Source organism: Neolamprologus brichardi, chromosome 4, assembly GCF_056152115.1.
Source record: "Neolamprologus brichardi isolate AB-2024 chromosome 4, ASM5615211v1, whole genome shotgun sequence".
NCBI classification, from domain to species: domain Eukaryota; kingdom Metazoa; phylum Chordata; class Actinopteri; order Cichliformes; family Cichlidae; genus Neolamprologus; species Neolamprologus brichardi.
The window spans coordinates 11,726,782-11,744,445 of NC_142107.1; the positions used below are offsets into that span (position 1 = coordinate 11,726,782).

General features: G+C 41.1%; 1 protein-coding gene across 2 annotated transcripts in view; it reads right to left on the reverse strand.

Annotated features, from left to right (window-relative positions):
- prkar1b (protein kinase, cAMP-dependent, regulatory, type I, beta) overlaps positions 1–17,664 on the reverse strand; it is a 66,031-nt gene that overhangs the window by 35,537 nt on the left and 12,830 nt on the right. Inside the window, exons 1-3 of one of the 2 annotated variants that reach the window (XM_006791446.3) lie at positions 16,635–17,056; positions 14,112–14,282; positions 11,138–11,229 (exon numbers count right to left, since the gene is read on the reverse strand). In XM_006791446.3, the coding sequence (XP_006791509.1) occupies positions 11,138–11,229; positions 14,112–14,282; positions 16,635–16,637 (266 nt within the window). In that variant the 5' untranslated portion in view covers positions 16,638–17,056. Of the gene's footprint in view, positions 1–11,137; positions 11,230–14,111; positions 14,283–16,634; positions 17,057–17,664 lie in introns of those variants that run through there. The other variant, XM_006791445.3, reaches the window with a different exon arrangement.

Below are 17,664 nucleotides of genomic sequence, written 5' to 3' on the forward strand. Positions count from 1 at the left end.
TTTTCTCCTTCTATTCCTCTCTCTCAAATAAAATCATGTGAAAAAGAAAGTTTTTAAACTCTATGCAAAGCTGTAAGTACACTGTTACTGCTTCCATGGGAATAAACATGGTAAGTAGCAGCCAGATGCTGTTAATCAAATGCACGTCATTAACTGTTCATCAGCAAATGTGAGCACCTCTATAAAAGCAGACATTTTGGCAGTTTGCTGCGCTGGAGCATTCAGGTGTGCACCATAATCTTCCCAGGAGTGGACGTCCCAGTAAAAAGTCAGACCGTGCAAAGCTAAGAGAAACTGCAAAAATCCCAAGAGCCTCATCTCAGACTCTACAGGCCTCAGTACAATTAGAGAGAGACTGAACAAGTATGGCCTGTTTGGAGGATCTCCAAGAGAAAGCCTCCTCTCTCTAAAAAGAACATTGCAGCAGAGCTTGTGTTTGTAAAGCTGTAAAACTTCTGGAACAATGTCCTTTGGACAGACAAGACCAAAATTGAGATACCCGATTATAATACACAGCATCAGGTTTGGCAAAAACCAAACACAGCATATCAATACAAACACTTTGAACCACAGAAAGCACAGTGGTGGAGGAGTGATGATATGGGCTTGTTTTGCAGCCACAGGACCTGAGCACCTTGCAGTCACTGATTTGACCACTAACTCTTCTGTATACCAAAGTATTGTAGAGTCAAATATGACAGCTAAAGCCAAAATTGGGTGATGCAACAGGATATCACATAATTTTGGCTAAAAAAAAGAAAAAATCATGATGTTGAAATGGCACAGTTAAAAGTTCAAACCTCATCTGGACTGAAATGCGGTAGCAAGAGAGCTCTGCATGAGCAACGAATGCCCACAAACCTCAATGAATTGAGGCAATGTTGTAAAGAAGAGTGGGCAAAAATAATGTAAGAGACTGAAAAAGTCATACAGAAAACAGTTGCATCAAGTTACTACTGCTAAAGGTAGTTCTAAAAGCTACTGAATCATGGGTCGTACTTTTTTACAGGACTGCACATACAGATTTGTCTTCATTTCTGCCCTTACACTGCTATACAAGATACAGTCTTGCAAGCTGTAAATTGATGACATGCAACAGATCTTTTCAAGTACTCATTGTGTACAAAAAAAATACATTTTAAGACATTTAACTGAGCAAGCACGACAACCCACTTGATAGCTCTGTTCTTTGATCTTAAATCATTAGAGGAAAATATTTCCTAAAAAGATAAACCACTGTACTGTGGCTTAAATTATGCTAAACAACCTCTATGAGATGTCCCATACTGTAGCTTATCAAGCATGCAAATGGGCCAAGTGCATCTAGTCTAAATAAATCTCAAAGAGAGTGACACCATCAAACCAATGAAGAGGTCATGGGAGAATTAACACACTATAACAAGACTGTTGTCTGTTCCTGTGCACTGGAATCTATCGCACTAGCATAGACAAAGCAGACGGGATGTATACAATAGGAGGCCATGGGCCAACTGAGCCTCTTCTGTAAGGCGCTGGGCTGCTCTGTCACAATGTGGTGGTCAGTGTGTGGGCAGTATTTTGGGAATGGCTGAGCTATAAAGGCACTGAAGGGTTGCAGGAACATCATGTCCACACAGCAGGGGCAAGCACTTGCTACAGTGACATCCACAAGCCCACTTTTACCCTACGAATGTGTTCACATGAAATGAAACCTGACACTGTGCACAATAATAAATGACCTTAGGTACTGTTAATCATTACGGTATGCACACAGAGGCCTAAAAGTGCCAACGTCTTTGGTCCTCTTCACCACTTATGAGCCTAATTTCGTACAGAGACACTGCAAACAACTCCTTGCTTCTTCCACTGTGGACATTTGATGTAACTGATGCTCAGGTCCAAAATATAACTGTTTTACTTTACTCCAGCACAAACATGAATATGCAGTATGCATTCATGCATGAAAAGAAACACAAATGCACAGACCAATTTTTTTTTTTTTTAATCATTACGTACATGCACACAAAAACTCCACACACCTGCAAACACACAAAAGACATAATCATACAAACATCCTCACAGCGATGTTATAAGCAGATGAAAGGGCAGAGAAGAATTATGCGAGTTGGAAAACAGTCTTGCACAGACTCTGGGGTACATCTTGGAGGGAACATAGCTTTCTACTCTATTACTCACTACTTTATGAAGAATTTGATGAGAATTGGATGAAGTGAAGGACGGAGAGAGATGCCGGGTTGGAAGAGGCAGCAAGGGAAAGGTTGGGGAGACAGAGAGAGTATGAGAGAGGACAGAAGTTTCCAGCTTTCTGTGCGGATGACTGTGTTTAACTGTGTTTGTGCATGCATGTGTGCACTTTCTGACGTGCATAGCTGGATGTTTATCTGCGCTAGCATGCAAACAAAAAGCCTGGCTGATATGGACTTCCTACGAACGATATGTTTTAGTGTGTGCACTGTTATTTGTATGGGCGTAAAGGTGAAGTTGCCTCAGCTGAAGCAAAGATGTGATATGCTGGGGGAGGTGAGACTAGCCTGCTAGTTCGCTAAGGGTTGGATGGTGGTGGGGATGGTTGGGGTTCAGTCAGGCCTGCAGGTCTCCTGTGGTGAGTGACCTCATCGCCTGGCCCCTGGTATTGTGGCAGCAGCACAAAGCCATGCAGGGGACAGATAGAAGACTACACATGAATGTGGGGGAGGGAGTGGATGTGAGTGTAGAAGAAGATGCGAATGAGCCTGCATGACTGAGAAAGGGAGCAAAACAGGAAGAGAAAAAAGTAAAGACAGAGAAAGTAGTGAATTCTGAAAAGGAGGGGGAAACGGAAGACCACCAGGCTCTTAGGGAAAACAAGCATAAAGACACACAGAGTGTCAATGAGGGGACCAACAAGACAGGAAATACAAACACATTCAAACAAACAGACTAAAAAGCACACAACACAAACCTGCTAATTTGTTCATGCTGTGTACTGCCCACCATAAAATACAAATCATAGACACAGTCAAACATCCTCACTTTTCTTCACCCGAACACACAAAGAGACGCGTCCTCACAATCATGGGAAAAGACACGCAAAGTCAATGGGATACTTCCTCAATAGTCCTAAAATCTTGAGAAAAAGAGATTTGGGTGTGAGAAGACTCCCACACAGTCATCCACTTAGCCCTTTATTCTACATCCTGTTTACCCTACACTGCCCGGAAGTCCGCTGGGGTCACCTAATACAAGTGTGCATGCCTATAGGCAGACACACATCTTGTATGTTTCCAGTACAACAAGTGTATCTGTCCGAGGAAAAAAACGCAATGAGCCCAATGATTGTTATTACCTCTTTTATCTCTGTGTGGCAAAAACACCCCCTAGGGGCTGCAATGTGGTAACAACATACTCAGCTTCACTAAGTGGATGCTCATGTAGGAACTGTGTAGATGAATTGTGTGTCACATTTTAGCAAAACACCCTTTGTAATTTTAGAAACATCTTTCGTGTATAACAGATATTAACACACTGTAGCACAAAGCCCAATTTCCACATCAGATCAGCTGAGCTATCAGATATGATGATGACAGTTATGATCATCTGATTAGGTCAGACAGTACACTATCTCCTCTTGCATCCTCTCCGTTGCTTTGTCCATTCACACGGGCCTTAAATAAACTTCCGCTGGAACACAAGAGGAGACAGAGCTCCCTGAGGCCCTTTTAGTGCCTTTCCCTCTGCTCTTGTTTATATGTTTAAGTTTTCTGTCGCTTGCTAATTTATCTGTTAGTTTTTTCACTTCACACAGAGTCTCTCTTTCTCTCATAAACACACACACACACACACACACACACACACACACACACAAAGAAAAAGACTGCCCGTAGACTAAAGATGTTCCCTGTCCATCAGCAGGGGCTGGTTGGGAAGGTGCAGAGGTCAGGGTTTAAGGGCCAAAGGCCATCTAATGAGTCACTTCATCAACTCATTACTCAACTTGTTAATTTGAGGATTAAAGCAGGCAGCATGAGGTAAGCACCACCTCTTTACAACCCTGCTCTCCCCCCATTGTAACCTTAAATTTTAACTGCTGTTGTTTTGTTGTCTTGCATGTTGTGCTTCTTGTGGTTAGAAGTAAACCAGTTTTAGTTCTGGAGTATCATTTTGAGGGTTTTTTTTCAGTTTCTGGTTCTCTACTTATCAGAGATAAAGAGCAGCTTTTGCTTGAATTACATTCAGGTCCTGACCTGAGAAGATTTAACAACTCCTGTTAGCAGATGGCAATGTTATTTTAAAATACTACAAACCGTGCCAAGTCAGCTAAAGAAATGGGATAAACAGGGTTTCCTCATGCCTGCCAGACTATTTATGTGGATAGTAAGAGAGCGTGGTTTCTACTATGTGCACTGTCCCCGTGAGAGCATTTTGTGGTATGAGGGCATTGCACTAATGGAGGTGGGCAGGAGTAGACAACCTGATGAGTCTATTTGTGTGTGTTTTGTTTGTGTAAAGGGAAATATAAAAGGCGCTCCTGAGAATTAATGTGATTTCTCTTAATTGTTGTTCTTATACACAGGAAAGCGGGAGGTCATCAAGGTCGTTTAACCAGGTGTGCAGAAAAAAAACAAACCCTGAAAAAAAAACGGGCCAACATTAACAGATAAATGGCTCATTGCTATCAAAAAGCTAATTTCAACTAACATCTCTTCAGGAGGAAGTGTGATAAGAAAAACTTGTTTAAATAGCCAACAGTGCTTTGATTTACTATATTAAAAGACTGCCTCACAATGGGCATTTAGCTGGAGGAAGTGTTGGGAAGATAGGCTGGCAAATGAGGGCACACCTGGATAAACAGGCTATATTTACATGCACACTGTACTGGCACATGCATATACAAGCGGTGTAATCTTGAGTGGCTGAGACCATATCCAAATTGGTGCAAAAGAAAGTATGACCTGATTCTCTTATCAAACCTGATATTTTCCTATTTAAACATGTAATCTGAAAAATATTCTAATCTGAGTGCTGTAAATTAGCTGAAACCAAAACACAATAATCAGACGTAGATAGTAAGATAAAATGATAGTTTCACTCAATACAGCTCCAGCACTGACATGGCCTGGTGTGACTGACTATAATGTGAAAACATACACCTGTTCCTTGCTTATCTTGTGTAACCACATGTCCGTTTATAGGGACGTACCATAATGAGGTCATTATGGTACCTAATGGGTAGCAAATAGAGGGGTCTGACCGTGAGCTAGCTGGCAGCAACGTGTTAGAGGTTTAGACATTACTTTAGAGACCAGCCAAGGTCAAAGAGATAAGCACATAGAAGATACTCAGTTTTTATCAGTAACAAAGCATTCCTGACTTTGTACTTCATTCAGACAGGTGTTTCACATGAATGCTATATGTACAGGGTCAACATTCTGACACTGCATTAAAAAGAAATCTGTCATAGCAGCGTTAGTTCATTACCCTCAGGTGGCTTGGATCCACTCCTCAAAGGTGGCACTCATTTAGAATTGGTCTCTCGGTGCTCCCAAACACTGCTCATAAAATTTCAGTGGGTTAAAGCAGAGTACAAAGCTAAATTAAGATGTTTCCAGCAAAAAGCTGCATTTTGATAGCGGGAGCCATGCTATAAGACCTATGCTGTTATTTTACACAAAAAAGGTGTTGCTCAGAATTAGACTAGTGTTACATTTATTTAGACAAGAAATAAATATATATAACATTCAAATTTTATATATGCACAACAATACAAAAGAAAAAAAAAGTAAGATGAAGAAAGACAAAGTTTCTGCTAGTGCTGAGACACTTGTAGATGTTACCACACACCAAACACAGAATTTATAAAATAAAATCATAAGATCATAAAATCTTAAAAAATAAAGTTTGAACTTATTTTAACTACTGGTACTACTACCCATCAATCGGCCCAGCAGCGGGCTTATTTTACAAGTGCTCTTTAAATAACTGTAACTCCTTTACTCCTTTTTGTACTAGAGACAAAAATCAAACAGTTTTAGTAAGAAGAGAAAGCGAGCTTCATGGGGATTTTCAGTGTTTCACGGTAGCACAAAGCATTCACAGGGCGCTGCTGTGTGAACACAGACAGACAAATCAGCTGCGCCTACATTTTACCATGTGTGCTTCACATTATTTTACCCCTCAATCATTTTGGGCGAGGGAGAAAATTCAAATAGTTCTTGAAAGATGAGAATTGTTTTGTAATTTTCAAGCTAAAATTACAAAATAAGTTAAGGTTGCCTATATGACACTTGGGTGATAAACCTTTCAAGAATTAGTAGCAGTGTGGAAACCTCTTCTTAGGAGGGGAAAAAGGCAGTGTGTATTGATGAATCCAGTTTTGAGATTTCTGGAATTAACAAAAAGGATAAATGTAAGAAGACAAACATGAAGGAAAGTGTGAAACACTGCAAAACAATTCAAATCGAGGAGTGTTTCTGGGATCTTCAGGAGTTGGATAACTGCACGAGTGACCTGTGATTTGCCAGCGTGGACTTTCCTCTATAGTCACATGGCCTCAGACGCATGGGGCACTTCAGGAAAGCGAAAGCAAAGCACCCTTGACATGACAATAAGCCCTTTGAAACACTCTCAAATCAGGCTGTGAAAACACACATTTTCAGGTTATGCAGTTTTCTGAGTCCAGGCAGCTCAAGTGCATGCTATTATTAAGGCGAAATTTAAAGAAGCAGAAGTATCTTCAAAACTGTTCCCTGACTTTTAAACAGAACTTAGACCCCTTAGAAGATGAGCATAAACATAAAATTTCAATGATGAAAATGCAAGAAAAGTGTGTATTTCTCTTTAAATCCCCTATTTAATAACACAGAAATGTTTTTGTGTGTTGAAATCTGTGAGGCCGCAAAACCTGTTATGGCTCCTTTTCCAGGCATCTGAGGAAAGATGGACTGCATGCACCGCACAAACACATGGCTGGTGCAGCTCAAAAACTTTGAGGTCATGAAGGCTGACATATGGAATGGTGTGTTAATCAAAGAGTCCATGCTCCCAGCTGGAGCAGACACACTGGAAAAACATTCTCACATGCATGCTGGAGAATGCACTTGTAACACGTGTGTGTGAATGTCCATGTGTCTGTGTATGTTTCTCATAATGATGTAAAGCCTGTCAATTTTTGCAGTGATGGTGGAGTTTGTGAGCCGGGTTATGCACGTGTGTGTGTCTTTGCCTAACCCTGGTACCATTTTCCAACTTTCTGTGTAGTTTATTTAAAGAATTACACATATTTAATCTAAAATAACGTATTCATACTAAATTCAGTTGTTTTGGTTTAAAGTGGATCTACTGTATTATACAGTTAGATGATCATATTAAACATGGCTAAAGTTTCAAATAATGAGGTCAAACAATGTATAACTAATTCCCTTTAAGCCAGAAGCTCAAACTTCCCTCTAAACCTTTAGTTTCTGACTACTTTTTTAAATGGTGATAATAATGATTTTCTTTACGCTGTCAAAGAGGGGAATATCTTTAATATGGTCAGCTCCATGAAGACAGCAGTCTTGTGCACATACTGTTCAAATCTTTGGTTTGAGAGTGGCAGCCAATCAGAAGAATGGGAGTATGGCATTTAGGAGCTACAACAGGTTGTTTCAGACAGAGGAGGATCAAGACTCTGTACAGTAAAAATAAGGATTATTATGCACTGTGAATCATGCAAAGTCCCCCCAAAAAAGCTATCTCATGATTGTAGAGCAGTAAGTCAAATAGAGCCAATGACATGTCTCTTCCCCTTTAATGCTCCAGTATTTCCTTTTCTCCCTTTACATGTGGTCGGGGAGCTCTGCACTTCGGCAATTTTAAAACCAGAATGTCAGTGACGTAGTAGCTCATCTGGCTCATGACATCTGTCATAATTCACAGGTTATTGCCTGGAAAACAACAAATGTGATCTTAACTTTGAGCACAGCTTTGACTAAGCACCCATTAGGTAATCACTTTGTGCAAGTTTGATTAAATTCTGTAGGAGGAGAAGAAATTTGTTTGAATTATGGATGGATGTCTCATTGGTCCTTCTGCCAGACAAGCTGAAAAGAGACAAGACAAATATCTTTTCTCTTGCCATTCTTCGTGAATACCCCTGAACAGCAGACACACAAACACGCATTACCGTGACATCTTTAAAAAGCTTGGAATGAAAGCTGAGGAAGCAGACATTTACAAAAATATAACCAGAATGCTGACCACAACCTGGCTCCGTTTCAGTTTAAGTAATATTTTTCTTGTCCCAAGATGCCCTCCTGCATCATTGTCCTCCTGTGTGGCTCATTCCTGTAATTATACAGACCCATCTCAGCCCCAGCAATAAACAAATAGACTAGCTTCACTGGTGGAGAAAAAAAAATGAAAACGCATGATGCTTATAAATCTAATACAATCAGATAACCTTTATCTTAATCGGTGTGCATATGCAGACATAAGTTTTTAGTCTATTCAGTAATATATATATAATCTGAGAAAAGTCAGAAAGTGGCATGATATATGATCATTAACTAAACAGAAATGTCTAATGTTTTAATGCATACAGCATACACAAAACATATTTTTCACTGTTTCTGGCTACAGTCTGTAAAATGAAATGGAAAAGACTTTTTTTAAAGCACCATATGTGTGCTTAACTGCTATAGAGACAATCATTTTAAAAGGAAACAAGGGAATAAAAAGTATAAGGCATAAAACAGCCCTGTCTACAAGTGTCTGTTACTAAGCTTATTAAAAGTGACGTGCTCACAGGGCTCAGCACAGTCTCACTGAATTTCTAGAAAGTTATATGAGACAGATAATGGATGAGAGACAGGATGAAGGAGGACAAGACAACAAGGGGAAAATTGGCCACAAAAAAAGCGATGAGAGGGAAAAAGAGAGCACTGGAGAGAGCAGCGAAAAACAAAGAGGGCTTCATTGTTTTTGGTTTTACTCATTACTGAAGGGGATGATAGCATAATATAGTGCTAATGGGGGAACAAATTGTGTGGTGTTCGGCTTACATAACTGCTGAGTGACTAATCACACAAGTTGTTTCCTTGACACACACACACACACACACACACACACACACACACTGCTATCAGCACCTCTTTTTTTCTCTCCACTCTGTGCCGCTCACACGCTCACCTCCATTTCATGGAGGTCTCAAGGAAATTATTGCACAAAATAAAATAAAAAAAACACTTAAGATCAAGAAAAAACATTTCACATGCATAGCCCTCGCTGTAATATTACACGACCTGATACATCGTGATGATGAGAAATACGCCATCAGGTCAAAAACAGACACATAACTTCAGCATTTGTATATTTCCCCAGTTTTCCTACCCCATTAGACCATATGTGCATGAATGGCTCAATGTCTGATAAATCAAATGGACAGCTGTTTGCAGAACGAAAGGAGAGCTAGAAAGACAGAGTGAGAGGCAGAGAGGGGGCGATGTAGTCGGACTCCATCTGCTAATCTGCGTCAGTCCAAGGCAGTTCTGGCACATCAAGCGAGGGTGATGTACTTTACTGTCACTCCATCAATGCCAACAACAGAAGGCACAAACAAGCAAAAAGTATTCTTCACTCTGAAGTTCAGTTTAACTTGATTTTATGCTTTGATGCCTGTTTGTAAAGGAATGTACAGTCGTCTGGTAGATGACTGAGGATTTTATGGCAAACCTTACCAATGAGAACTTGTAGTGTACTCTAAAGTGACCAAGTCATGTGTGCAGGCCTTCTGCTTGCTTTGCACAGCGTTTCATTAATGCTGCAAGACCACATTGGGCATAGATCAACACATTTCTGTCAGCGGCACTCCAGGCACAACAACCGCAATGCAACTGCAATGCGACCAAGCCACCAGCCAGTGGTCCAGCATCATTAGCTGTAAGTGAAGAGTGAGGAAGAGCAGAATTGAGGAATGGACAGTGTAAAAGCAACTAGGATAGAAAGTTAGGGGCAGACAAAATCAGCTAACTGCCATGTCCTTGCAAAATCTAGCAAATCCAACAAGGTTTTCACTTGCCGAGACACTGCTGCCTATTCACCCACAAATCCCACAACAACAAATTCCTGTGTGCACACCATTAATGGTTTAAGCTTGCTGTGTATATTGAGACAGCAAACATGACAGCCAGTCAAATAAATTCTGCATCATGCATGGTTTCATGGGCTGATGACAATGCCATTACATTGCTTTGCATGGAAAGAGTATATTAAAACCTGATGGGTATGATCTGCTGCCAGATATTTCTTTTCTGTTGTAACTTTAATCTGCCACATCAGCCACCCATGGGCATAGTTTTTCAAACTGTCCACTTCCATCACATGTTGCGCCCGCCTAGAGGCTCCTTCAGAGTCACTGACGTGCAATCAGAGGTCTGTGTGCCTGTGCCAAGGCAGCACGGTAAATTGTCAGCTGACGAAAGAGTGGAAAAACTGTGTTTTGGGTTTGGCCTGTGCTCTCTGTAGCCAACAGGAAAGCTTCGGTGTTTCCTCTTCATGGGACATAATGGATTCTCCCCGCCAATGAAACACTATTCCTCCTGGCGAGTCTGCCCGCCGGCCACCTGAAACCCTTTCCCACAACACCCCGTCCCCTGTCTGAGCCAAACCCAGCCCATGAACTGCAGATATGGGACAGATGGAAGGATGGTGAAAGGGCGTCTGAAGAGAGGGGGAATGTGAAATAACACTGAGTAGGAGCAGATGGTAAAAAAATAAAATGGGGGGAGACAGAAGAAAACTGGCATCTTTCTTTTTCTTTAAGACAACTATGGAGAATTGTTGATTACTGAGCACTGTGTCTGTGCAACTCCACCCATATACGCAACATGATACGGATACTCACATCGCTTACCATGGCAACCGACAACACAATGAAACACATCCAGTTGCCCCTTACCCACCCATAACAGCACCCCTTTCTCTTCCACATCTGTCCATGTTCCGCTGTTTAGGTAATGAGATGCTGACAACACTGGCACATAGTGGCCACAAGGGCATGAGACCCGACTGAAACAATGGCCTCTTTATGATTTTATCAGCCTAAAAACAAGCATTCAAACCTTAAACACACATCTGGGTCGCTGGAATCACATGTTAGGTAAACGGAAAGATTTTGTACCTTCTCTCATTGTCATCCAGGTGAGCAAAGAGGACATTCTTGGAGATGGCCTTGGCCAAGGCAGTCATGGTCTTGTAGTCTTTTGGAATCACCTGTGAAGGCAAAAGAAAGAGGCAGCACATGAATGCGTGCTATAACAACACCATGCAGGTGGACACATGAAACAAACCAGCACAAACAAAAAGCAGAACCCACTTCAAAAGCTCAGTAAATTAAGTAATTAAAGACCAGAGTGCTGGCAAACTCTGAAAGGAATATCCCACACGTGCATCTGTGTATTTTTGGGGAAGCCCATCTGTTCAAGGATTGCACTCAAAATGTCACATGGGCCTTAAAAATTCACCAAAGCCCTGAACTCATTCATAAAACATGCATTTTCATGTCCCAGATTCTGTGGTGTGTGTGTTCGCAAAAAAATGGAATGGTAAAGTCTGGAGCCACAACAAAGCAGCTGGAGAGAAGTCCGTCTTTATAGCTCTCTTCTAGGATGTCCTAATGCTCATTTAACTGTAGAGCATAAAAGACAATTTTTCTTATATAAATATGAGGGAGTGATATATGTATGTGTGTGTGTGTGTGTGTGTGTATCCCTCTTGTCGTGGGAGAGAGGAGGGGGTAAGCTGTAATTAAGTTAATGCAACAGATGTCTCCACATGAAGACAGCCGCACTGTGCTGTTCACAATATGCACACAAATACGCACAGAACCACATCACACACAAACTAAAAAGTACCCAAATTTTAGAACTAGAACTGGCTACTTAGTGGGCAGAAAGAGAAACAGGCTGGTCAGGCCTGGAAAATGCAGTTGGAAGTGGACACCAATTTTAGGTCAGCCTCCGATCCATCTCCAGCTCTGTCACCCAGAAGATCATCCAGTGTCACGGCACACAGCCTGTTACCAGTCGGCTGGATGCATTTGCACTCCAAAAGCTTAACTGGCTTAACATTTCGAATGTAATGGAAAGAAATTATCATTCAGTCCTAGCAAACAATTTAGGTAAAGGCAGATAGAAAAAGATGGATCTCTGGTGTTCAGTTATTTACACCTGCAAACAATTATCAGCTGCAAACACAAAAACACCTTCCTCCTTCAGAGCAGTTTTTTTTTTAAACAAAATCAACATGCACTGTGATGTTAGCGGTGAAACACGCAATTCAATTCTCATAACACAATCTCCAGGCCAAGTTGGCAGACCTTATAATTTGTTAAGAATGATATCACACAAAAACAATTTTAATCAGATGAGCACAGTTCTCTAACTGACATTGTCAAATAAATCACCTGTTACTTTTTACACTGGAATACTGATAGAAATATTTATGTAGGAATTTGTAAGCGTGTATTACAGGCTTTGAGTCTGTGTGTGTTTGGTGTTGTGTGTATGGCACCTTACTGCACATAAATGGCCAGAAATACAGAAGAAGAAATACACAAAAATTCACTTTTCTCTGGTTGATTTGTTGTGTTAGGCTAAGTTGTAACGGCACAAAGTCTTTTTTTTTTTTGTTTAGTTTTTTTGTACATGCTACTGATGCAGATTTGACATGATGTGGATGTGTAAAGAAAACGAGGCTGGAGATGCAGGCAGGCTTTTTGCCATGACACATGTCTGTAGAGTCTGGTATAGACCTCAGAGCCATGTGTGGGTGTTTGCACACACCTGATATACACATACACACAAACACACACACTGCATGCTCCATTGGGCATGCGATTACAGTGTGGTGATGGGGGCTCGTGCCGTTATGTCATTACCCAGCAATTATTGGCGTGTCAAGTTAATTACAACTGAATAAGCACGGTAATGTTACACCACTTAAAGTGTGTGTGAGTGTGTGTGTGTGTGTGTGTGTGTGTGTGTGTGTGTGTGTGTGTGTGTGTGTGTGTGTGTGTGTGTGTCTCTGTGTGTAATGGTGAGTTACAGTTTCTGGCACAAGAGCATCCCTTCTTCCAGCTTCAATAAATTATGGAGGAATGGATACACGGCAGTTTGTAAGAAGACTGATAACTTGAACTCTTGTTGTCCAGAAAGAGAAAACAACTACTGAACTTTCTCTTCCTCTTTACCTGTTAACCACACTGTGTTAACCAGTAATACAAAGTAAATCTAAGTATGAATCAAGTCTATTTTCTGCATAATCTGTGTACAAAGATATGTGCATATTCATATGCAAACAAGACCTTTGAAATTGGAAGCTTTCTGGTTCCCACTTCCACTCTCAGTTATATTAGCCAGTCGTGCATGAGCAAGATTTGATTGCACGCAGATGAACAGTCCATGTGGAGAGAGAAAAATTCAGTAGTGGTGAAATGTGATCCCAAAACCATCAGCCATCATGTGAAGAAGATTTTGACTTTTAGATTTATTAGCATTCACAAAAAAATGAAAAATAAAAATCTTGTCCCAGAAATCCACCTTCTACATTAACCCAGATTTCCATATGAATGTTAATATACTTAAGGTGCTATTAAGTCTGGGTACTCAGCATCTGTACTGACATAGATGACTCACACGCTTGAGTATTTTGCTGCAAATAAATTAACTCCAAGTCTCTTCACTAATGTTTGTAAAATTGCACCGTTTAGCCTCTTTCACACTTGTGAAATGTTCTATTTCTTGGTGGGTGTTAAATTAATGAAAATAAACAACTTCAATGTTATTGATTACACTAGTGTGTATTAAAAAATAATAATAAACCCCACCTAACCTTCTGACTGAACGGTATTCATTGTTCATTTGTTTTTACTCTATCATAGCATCATAGTTTAATGTGATGTTTTGCTTAGAAAACAGAAAAACTAAACAGATTTAAGTAAACTGGTTGTATTCTACATACAAACCTACATAACTGCTGCCAACTGTGTGCAAACCTGTTAATGACTTTGTATAAAAGTGCACACAGCTTCTTTATGCGTTAGATGTTTGTCTCTGCAATCAGATGTTAATGTATGTATCCGTCATAAGGCTGACCTTGCGCACATAGCTGACAGCGTCCTCCTCGGTGTAAACCTCGGCACTGACACCGCCCCTGCGGCGACGGGCCTTGACAACAGGGTTGGGTGGTGGGGGAGAAACTTCATCGTCATGTGAGTCTGACTGGCTGTTAGATTTCTGGCGTGCCATGATCTGCTTGCATTCTTCCTGCAAGAAGCAAAGAGAAAAGATTTTTTGAGCTGCAAGCAAAAAGAGAGGGAGATAAATGGACAAGGCTATTTAAATATTTTTTTAGAAAATGCTGGTATTTCAAAAAGGAGTACCCAAGACAAATTCTTTAATGTGTAACAAAATGTGCATAGGAACACAGCAAATACTATTACTAGTGCAAAAAGACTACAGTAACTTCAAGCAAGACAAACAAGATCATCTTAAAGCATTTGTTATTCTTTTCAAAACAATCACATGAGCGAGAGCTGACAAACCACCATTTTAACAAAACATCATGTGGAATTGTAGGTCAGACACTGTGAGAGAATAAACATCAATGTCCTACTCCTGGATGGACATCTGGCTGCGATGGTATGATGAAAGGGATCAAATATTAATATTGGCAGAACTGACCATGCAGCACGAAGAAGGCTCAACCAGGTACTGTCCTCCTTTCAGATAATGAACAACAAGGAATAGAGACATCAAAGGGGGACACAGGGTGCCTCCGGCTGGCTGTTCTTTTAACTGCTGAACACTCTGCAGGTGATGAATTATTGATTGCAAACTTGACTAACACGTTAGCATAAGTACACAATCAAACCACTGAACGTTTGTTAGTATGTGAGACTGCTTTGAGACGAGGGAAATGGGAAAACAGTTTGTGCAAAGGTAGCAAAAATCCACTGCTTTGTTCGTTCCTGCACAGACACTGACAATGGCTGGTGTGAATCTGTGGATTTTCATGCATTAACGCACTTAGTAGCACAGTAAGAACTGAGCTGACAGCAGTATTATTCACCACCCATGTTTTGGTGCAGTAACAATATCTATGACACATTTTCTTTTATATATATACTTGGGGCTTTCTTCTGTTTGCTAGTTCAGTGCATTGCCACTGTGCAGTCGGAAATAAACAAAGATGTCTCAGAGAGACAAGATTCCAGACAGGCAAACGTGGCAAGAAGTGGCACTCTCACACTGCAGTACAGAAACACCAGACAGACAAGATATAAACACAAAGAGAACTGCTGTAAGAACAGATTTTTCAGAGCGTCGGTGGTCTCTCTTCCAAGCCTATTTGTAACTGTGTTAAGCAAAACATGACCTGATTCAATCACCCAACAAAAATGAAAATTTAAAGCAACATTTGATTTAATCTTTTGCTTTTCAAGGACTTCAGTAAAAAAGAGTTTTGCACTTTTCACTTTAGTGCACTGTAATATGCATTTTTGACTATTATCTGATGTTTAACAGATGAAATGATTGCTGCAAATCTGAAGACAGGTAAAAAGAAAAAGGACCTGGAAGTAAGCTAGGAGTAAGAATGTTAGTGAATGCAGGGAGCAGAAATTTACTGACAATTCACTGTAGTCAAAAACCGACAAGGGGAGAGAGGACAAGAGACAACTTGCAGCAGAGAGACAGAAAATGCCACAGAAAGGGATGGAGAGCATAGGTAATGGTGAAAAACTGTCATATTAGCTGAAAACGGAGACTCAAACCTGTCAAATCACAAGTCAGCACTTCTCTGTACATACTTCCTAAACTATTTCAATAATTACAACAGCACAATATCATGAAATCTGGAACGGCAACACATCCACAATACAATTTTAGAAAACACTAGCTAGTTAAACAGTTGTTTTCAAGGTTATTCATTAGCTCAGACTTTGACTCAGCCTTTGATGTAGTGTACTTTCATCTAACATCCCCCAATTCGACTCCCCCTTCTGCCTGACTCCATTACCCTCTTACTCGTATTAATGTTTTGCTCACTTTCACAAAACAGTACGATGATGCAAATCTCATGCCAACACGTGAGTTAGAAAAGCAAGTGAAACACTCCGGTGTGCACACGCATACATGCGCTTCTTGCTTACGCAGAGTCACTGCCTGCGGGAACACAGCCAGCAGGAGGAGAAGAGAAGCAGAACCAGAGAGCAGATTCAGAGCACACATACAGCCACAAACACATAAACACACACATAACCTTGCAGACACATGCACAGGCAGTCTCCGGGAGGAGAGCTTCCAAACTGAGCTTAATCAAGGTGGTGAGATCTGCAATCAGGTAACACACTGCATCCTCTACAGAGCCGAAACAAACACTTACGCACAAACGTGCTCGACAGAATCATGAACTAGCAAACACTGTTAATCTGCTGCTGTCTGTGACTAACAGCCACCTAAATGCACACACTTTCACTCAAACAAGGCAGTGGGCAAGCACCTTTACCTTGCAAAAAGGCTTTTATGGAATTGCACTACTTGTTTCAGTCTCAATTAGGTACACAGATTAGCTTCAGGAGGCTAACTAGAGATCAGTTTGTAATCAGAGATATTTACCATGGCATGGAGGGCCCCTTGGCCTGGCCGGCTATGAGTCCCGTAGCCTGTCAGAGGCACTCGGCATCAAGTCAAAGTGTGCATGGGTATCAGCACACACTGATCCCCATCTCATGCACACCTGAGACACATGCCACAATGCATCAGCATCTTGCCATTCTAGCACAGCAACTGCTGTGTGTGTCTGTCTGCATGCAAGTAAGCAGAGAATCCAAGTAGTGTGCGAGACAAAGTGATAGCGTGCAAATGACAAAATGTCTGCAATCCCCACGACACAGCAGCCAAAAAACAAGTCTATTGATGAAAACACTTATCACAGCAAAAAGCTTCTCTCTTCACTGGTCCTGCGCAACTCTCTGTCTCTGCTTTCCTCTTTCTCTCTCCCTCGCTTTTGCTCTCGCTCGCACGCACAATCAGGTGGCGCAATGAGCGGTCTCCTCTTGCTATACTCCGTCACTATGACAACTGGGTACTGCGAGCATCCTGAATAGTTGGTGAGTCTGAGCAGGAAGGAACGATGGCTCACACACCTTTGTACACACCAGTTCTGACGCCTTCTCGCTTTCGCTCACTCGCTTGCACATCTATGGTAAATCACAGAAGGAAAAACGTCACACTCTTCAAGATGGACTTCTGCTCTGACCAAATGGTGTGCTTGAGTTTTTCACCAATGAATGGGTTCAAACATTTCCACAGGGATGCATAATCATCCCATACAATCCCTATGTGTGCAAGTGTTCTGCAGTTGTACTGCTTTGTTTTTCAATCTTTGCCCACGTGCTTTTAGGTCAGTGGGTCACTAATCAAGTGAGGACTTTGTGTCTGGCTCCAACAAGTCTTTGTATTGTTGTGGCTCCAGTGCTTCATTAAAAGGGTGCAAGAAACACATTAAGTATGACTTTTGAAGTCTACTTTTGCTGCCTACACAGCAAGTTTCATTAGTTCATTGCGAGCTAATAGCATTTGCAAGAGACAAATGTTGAGCCCTTCTCTAGCAACACGCAGGCTAAGCAGCTAAAGTACTCTATGC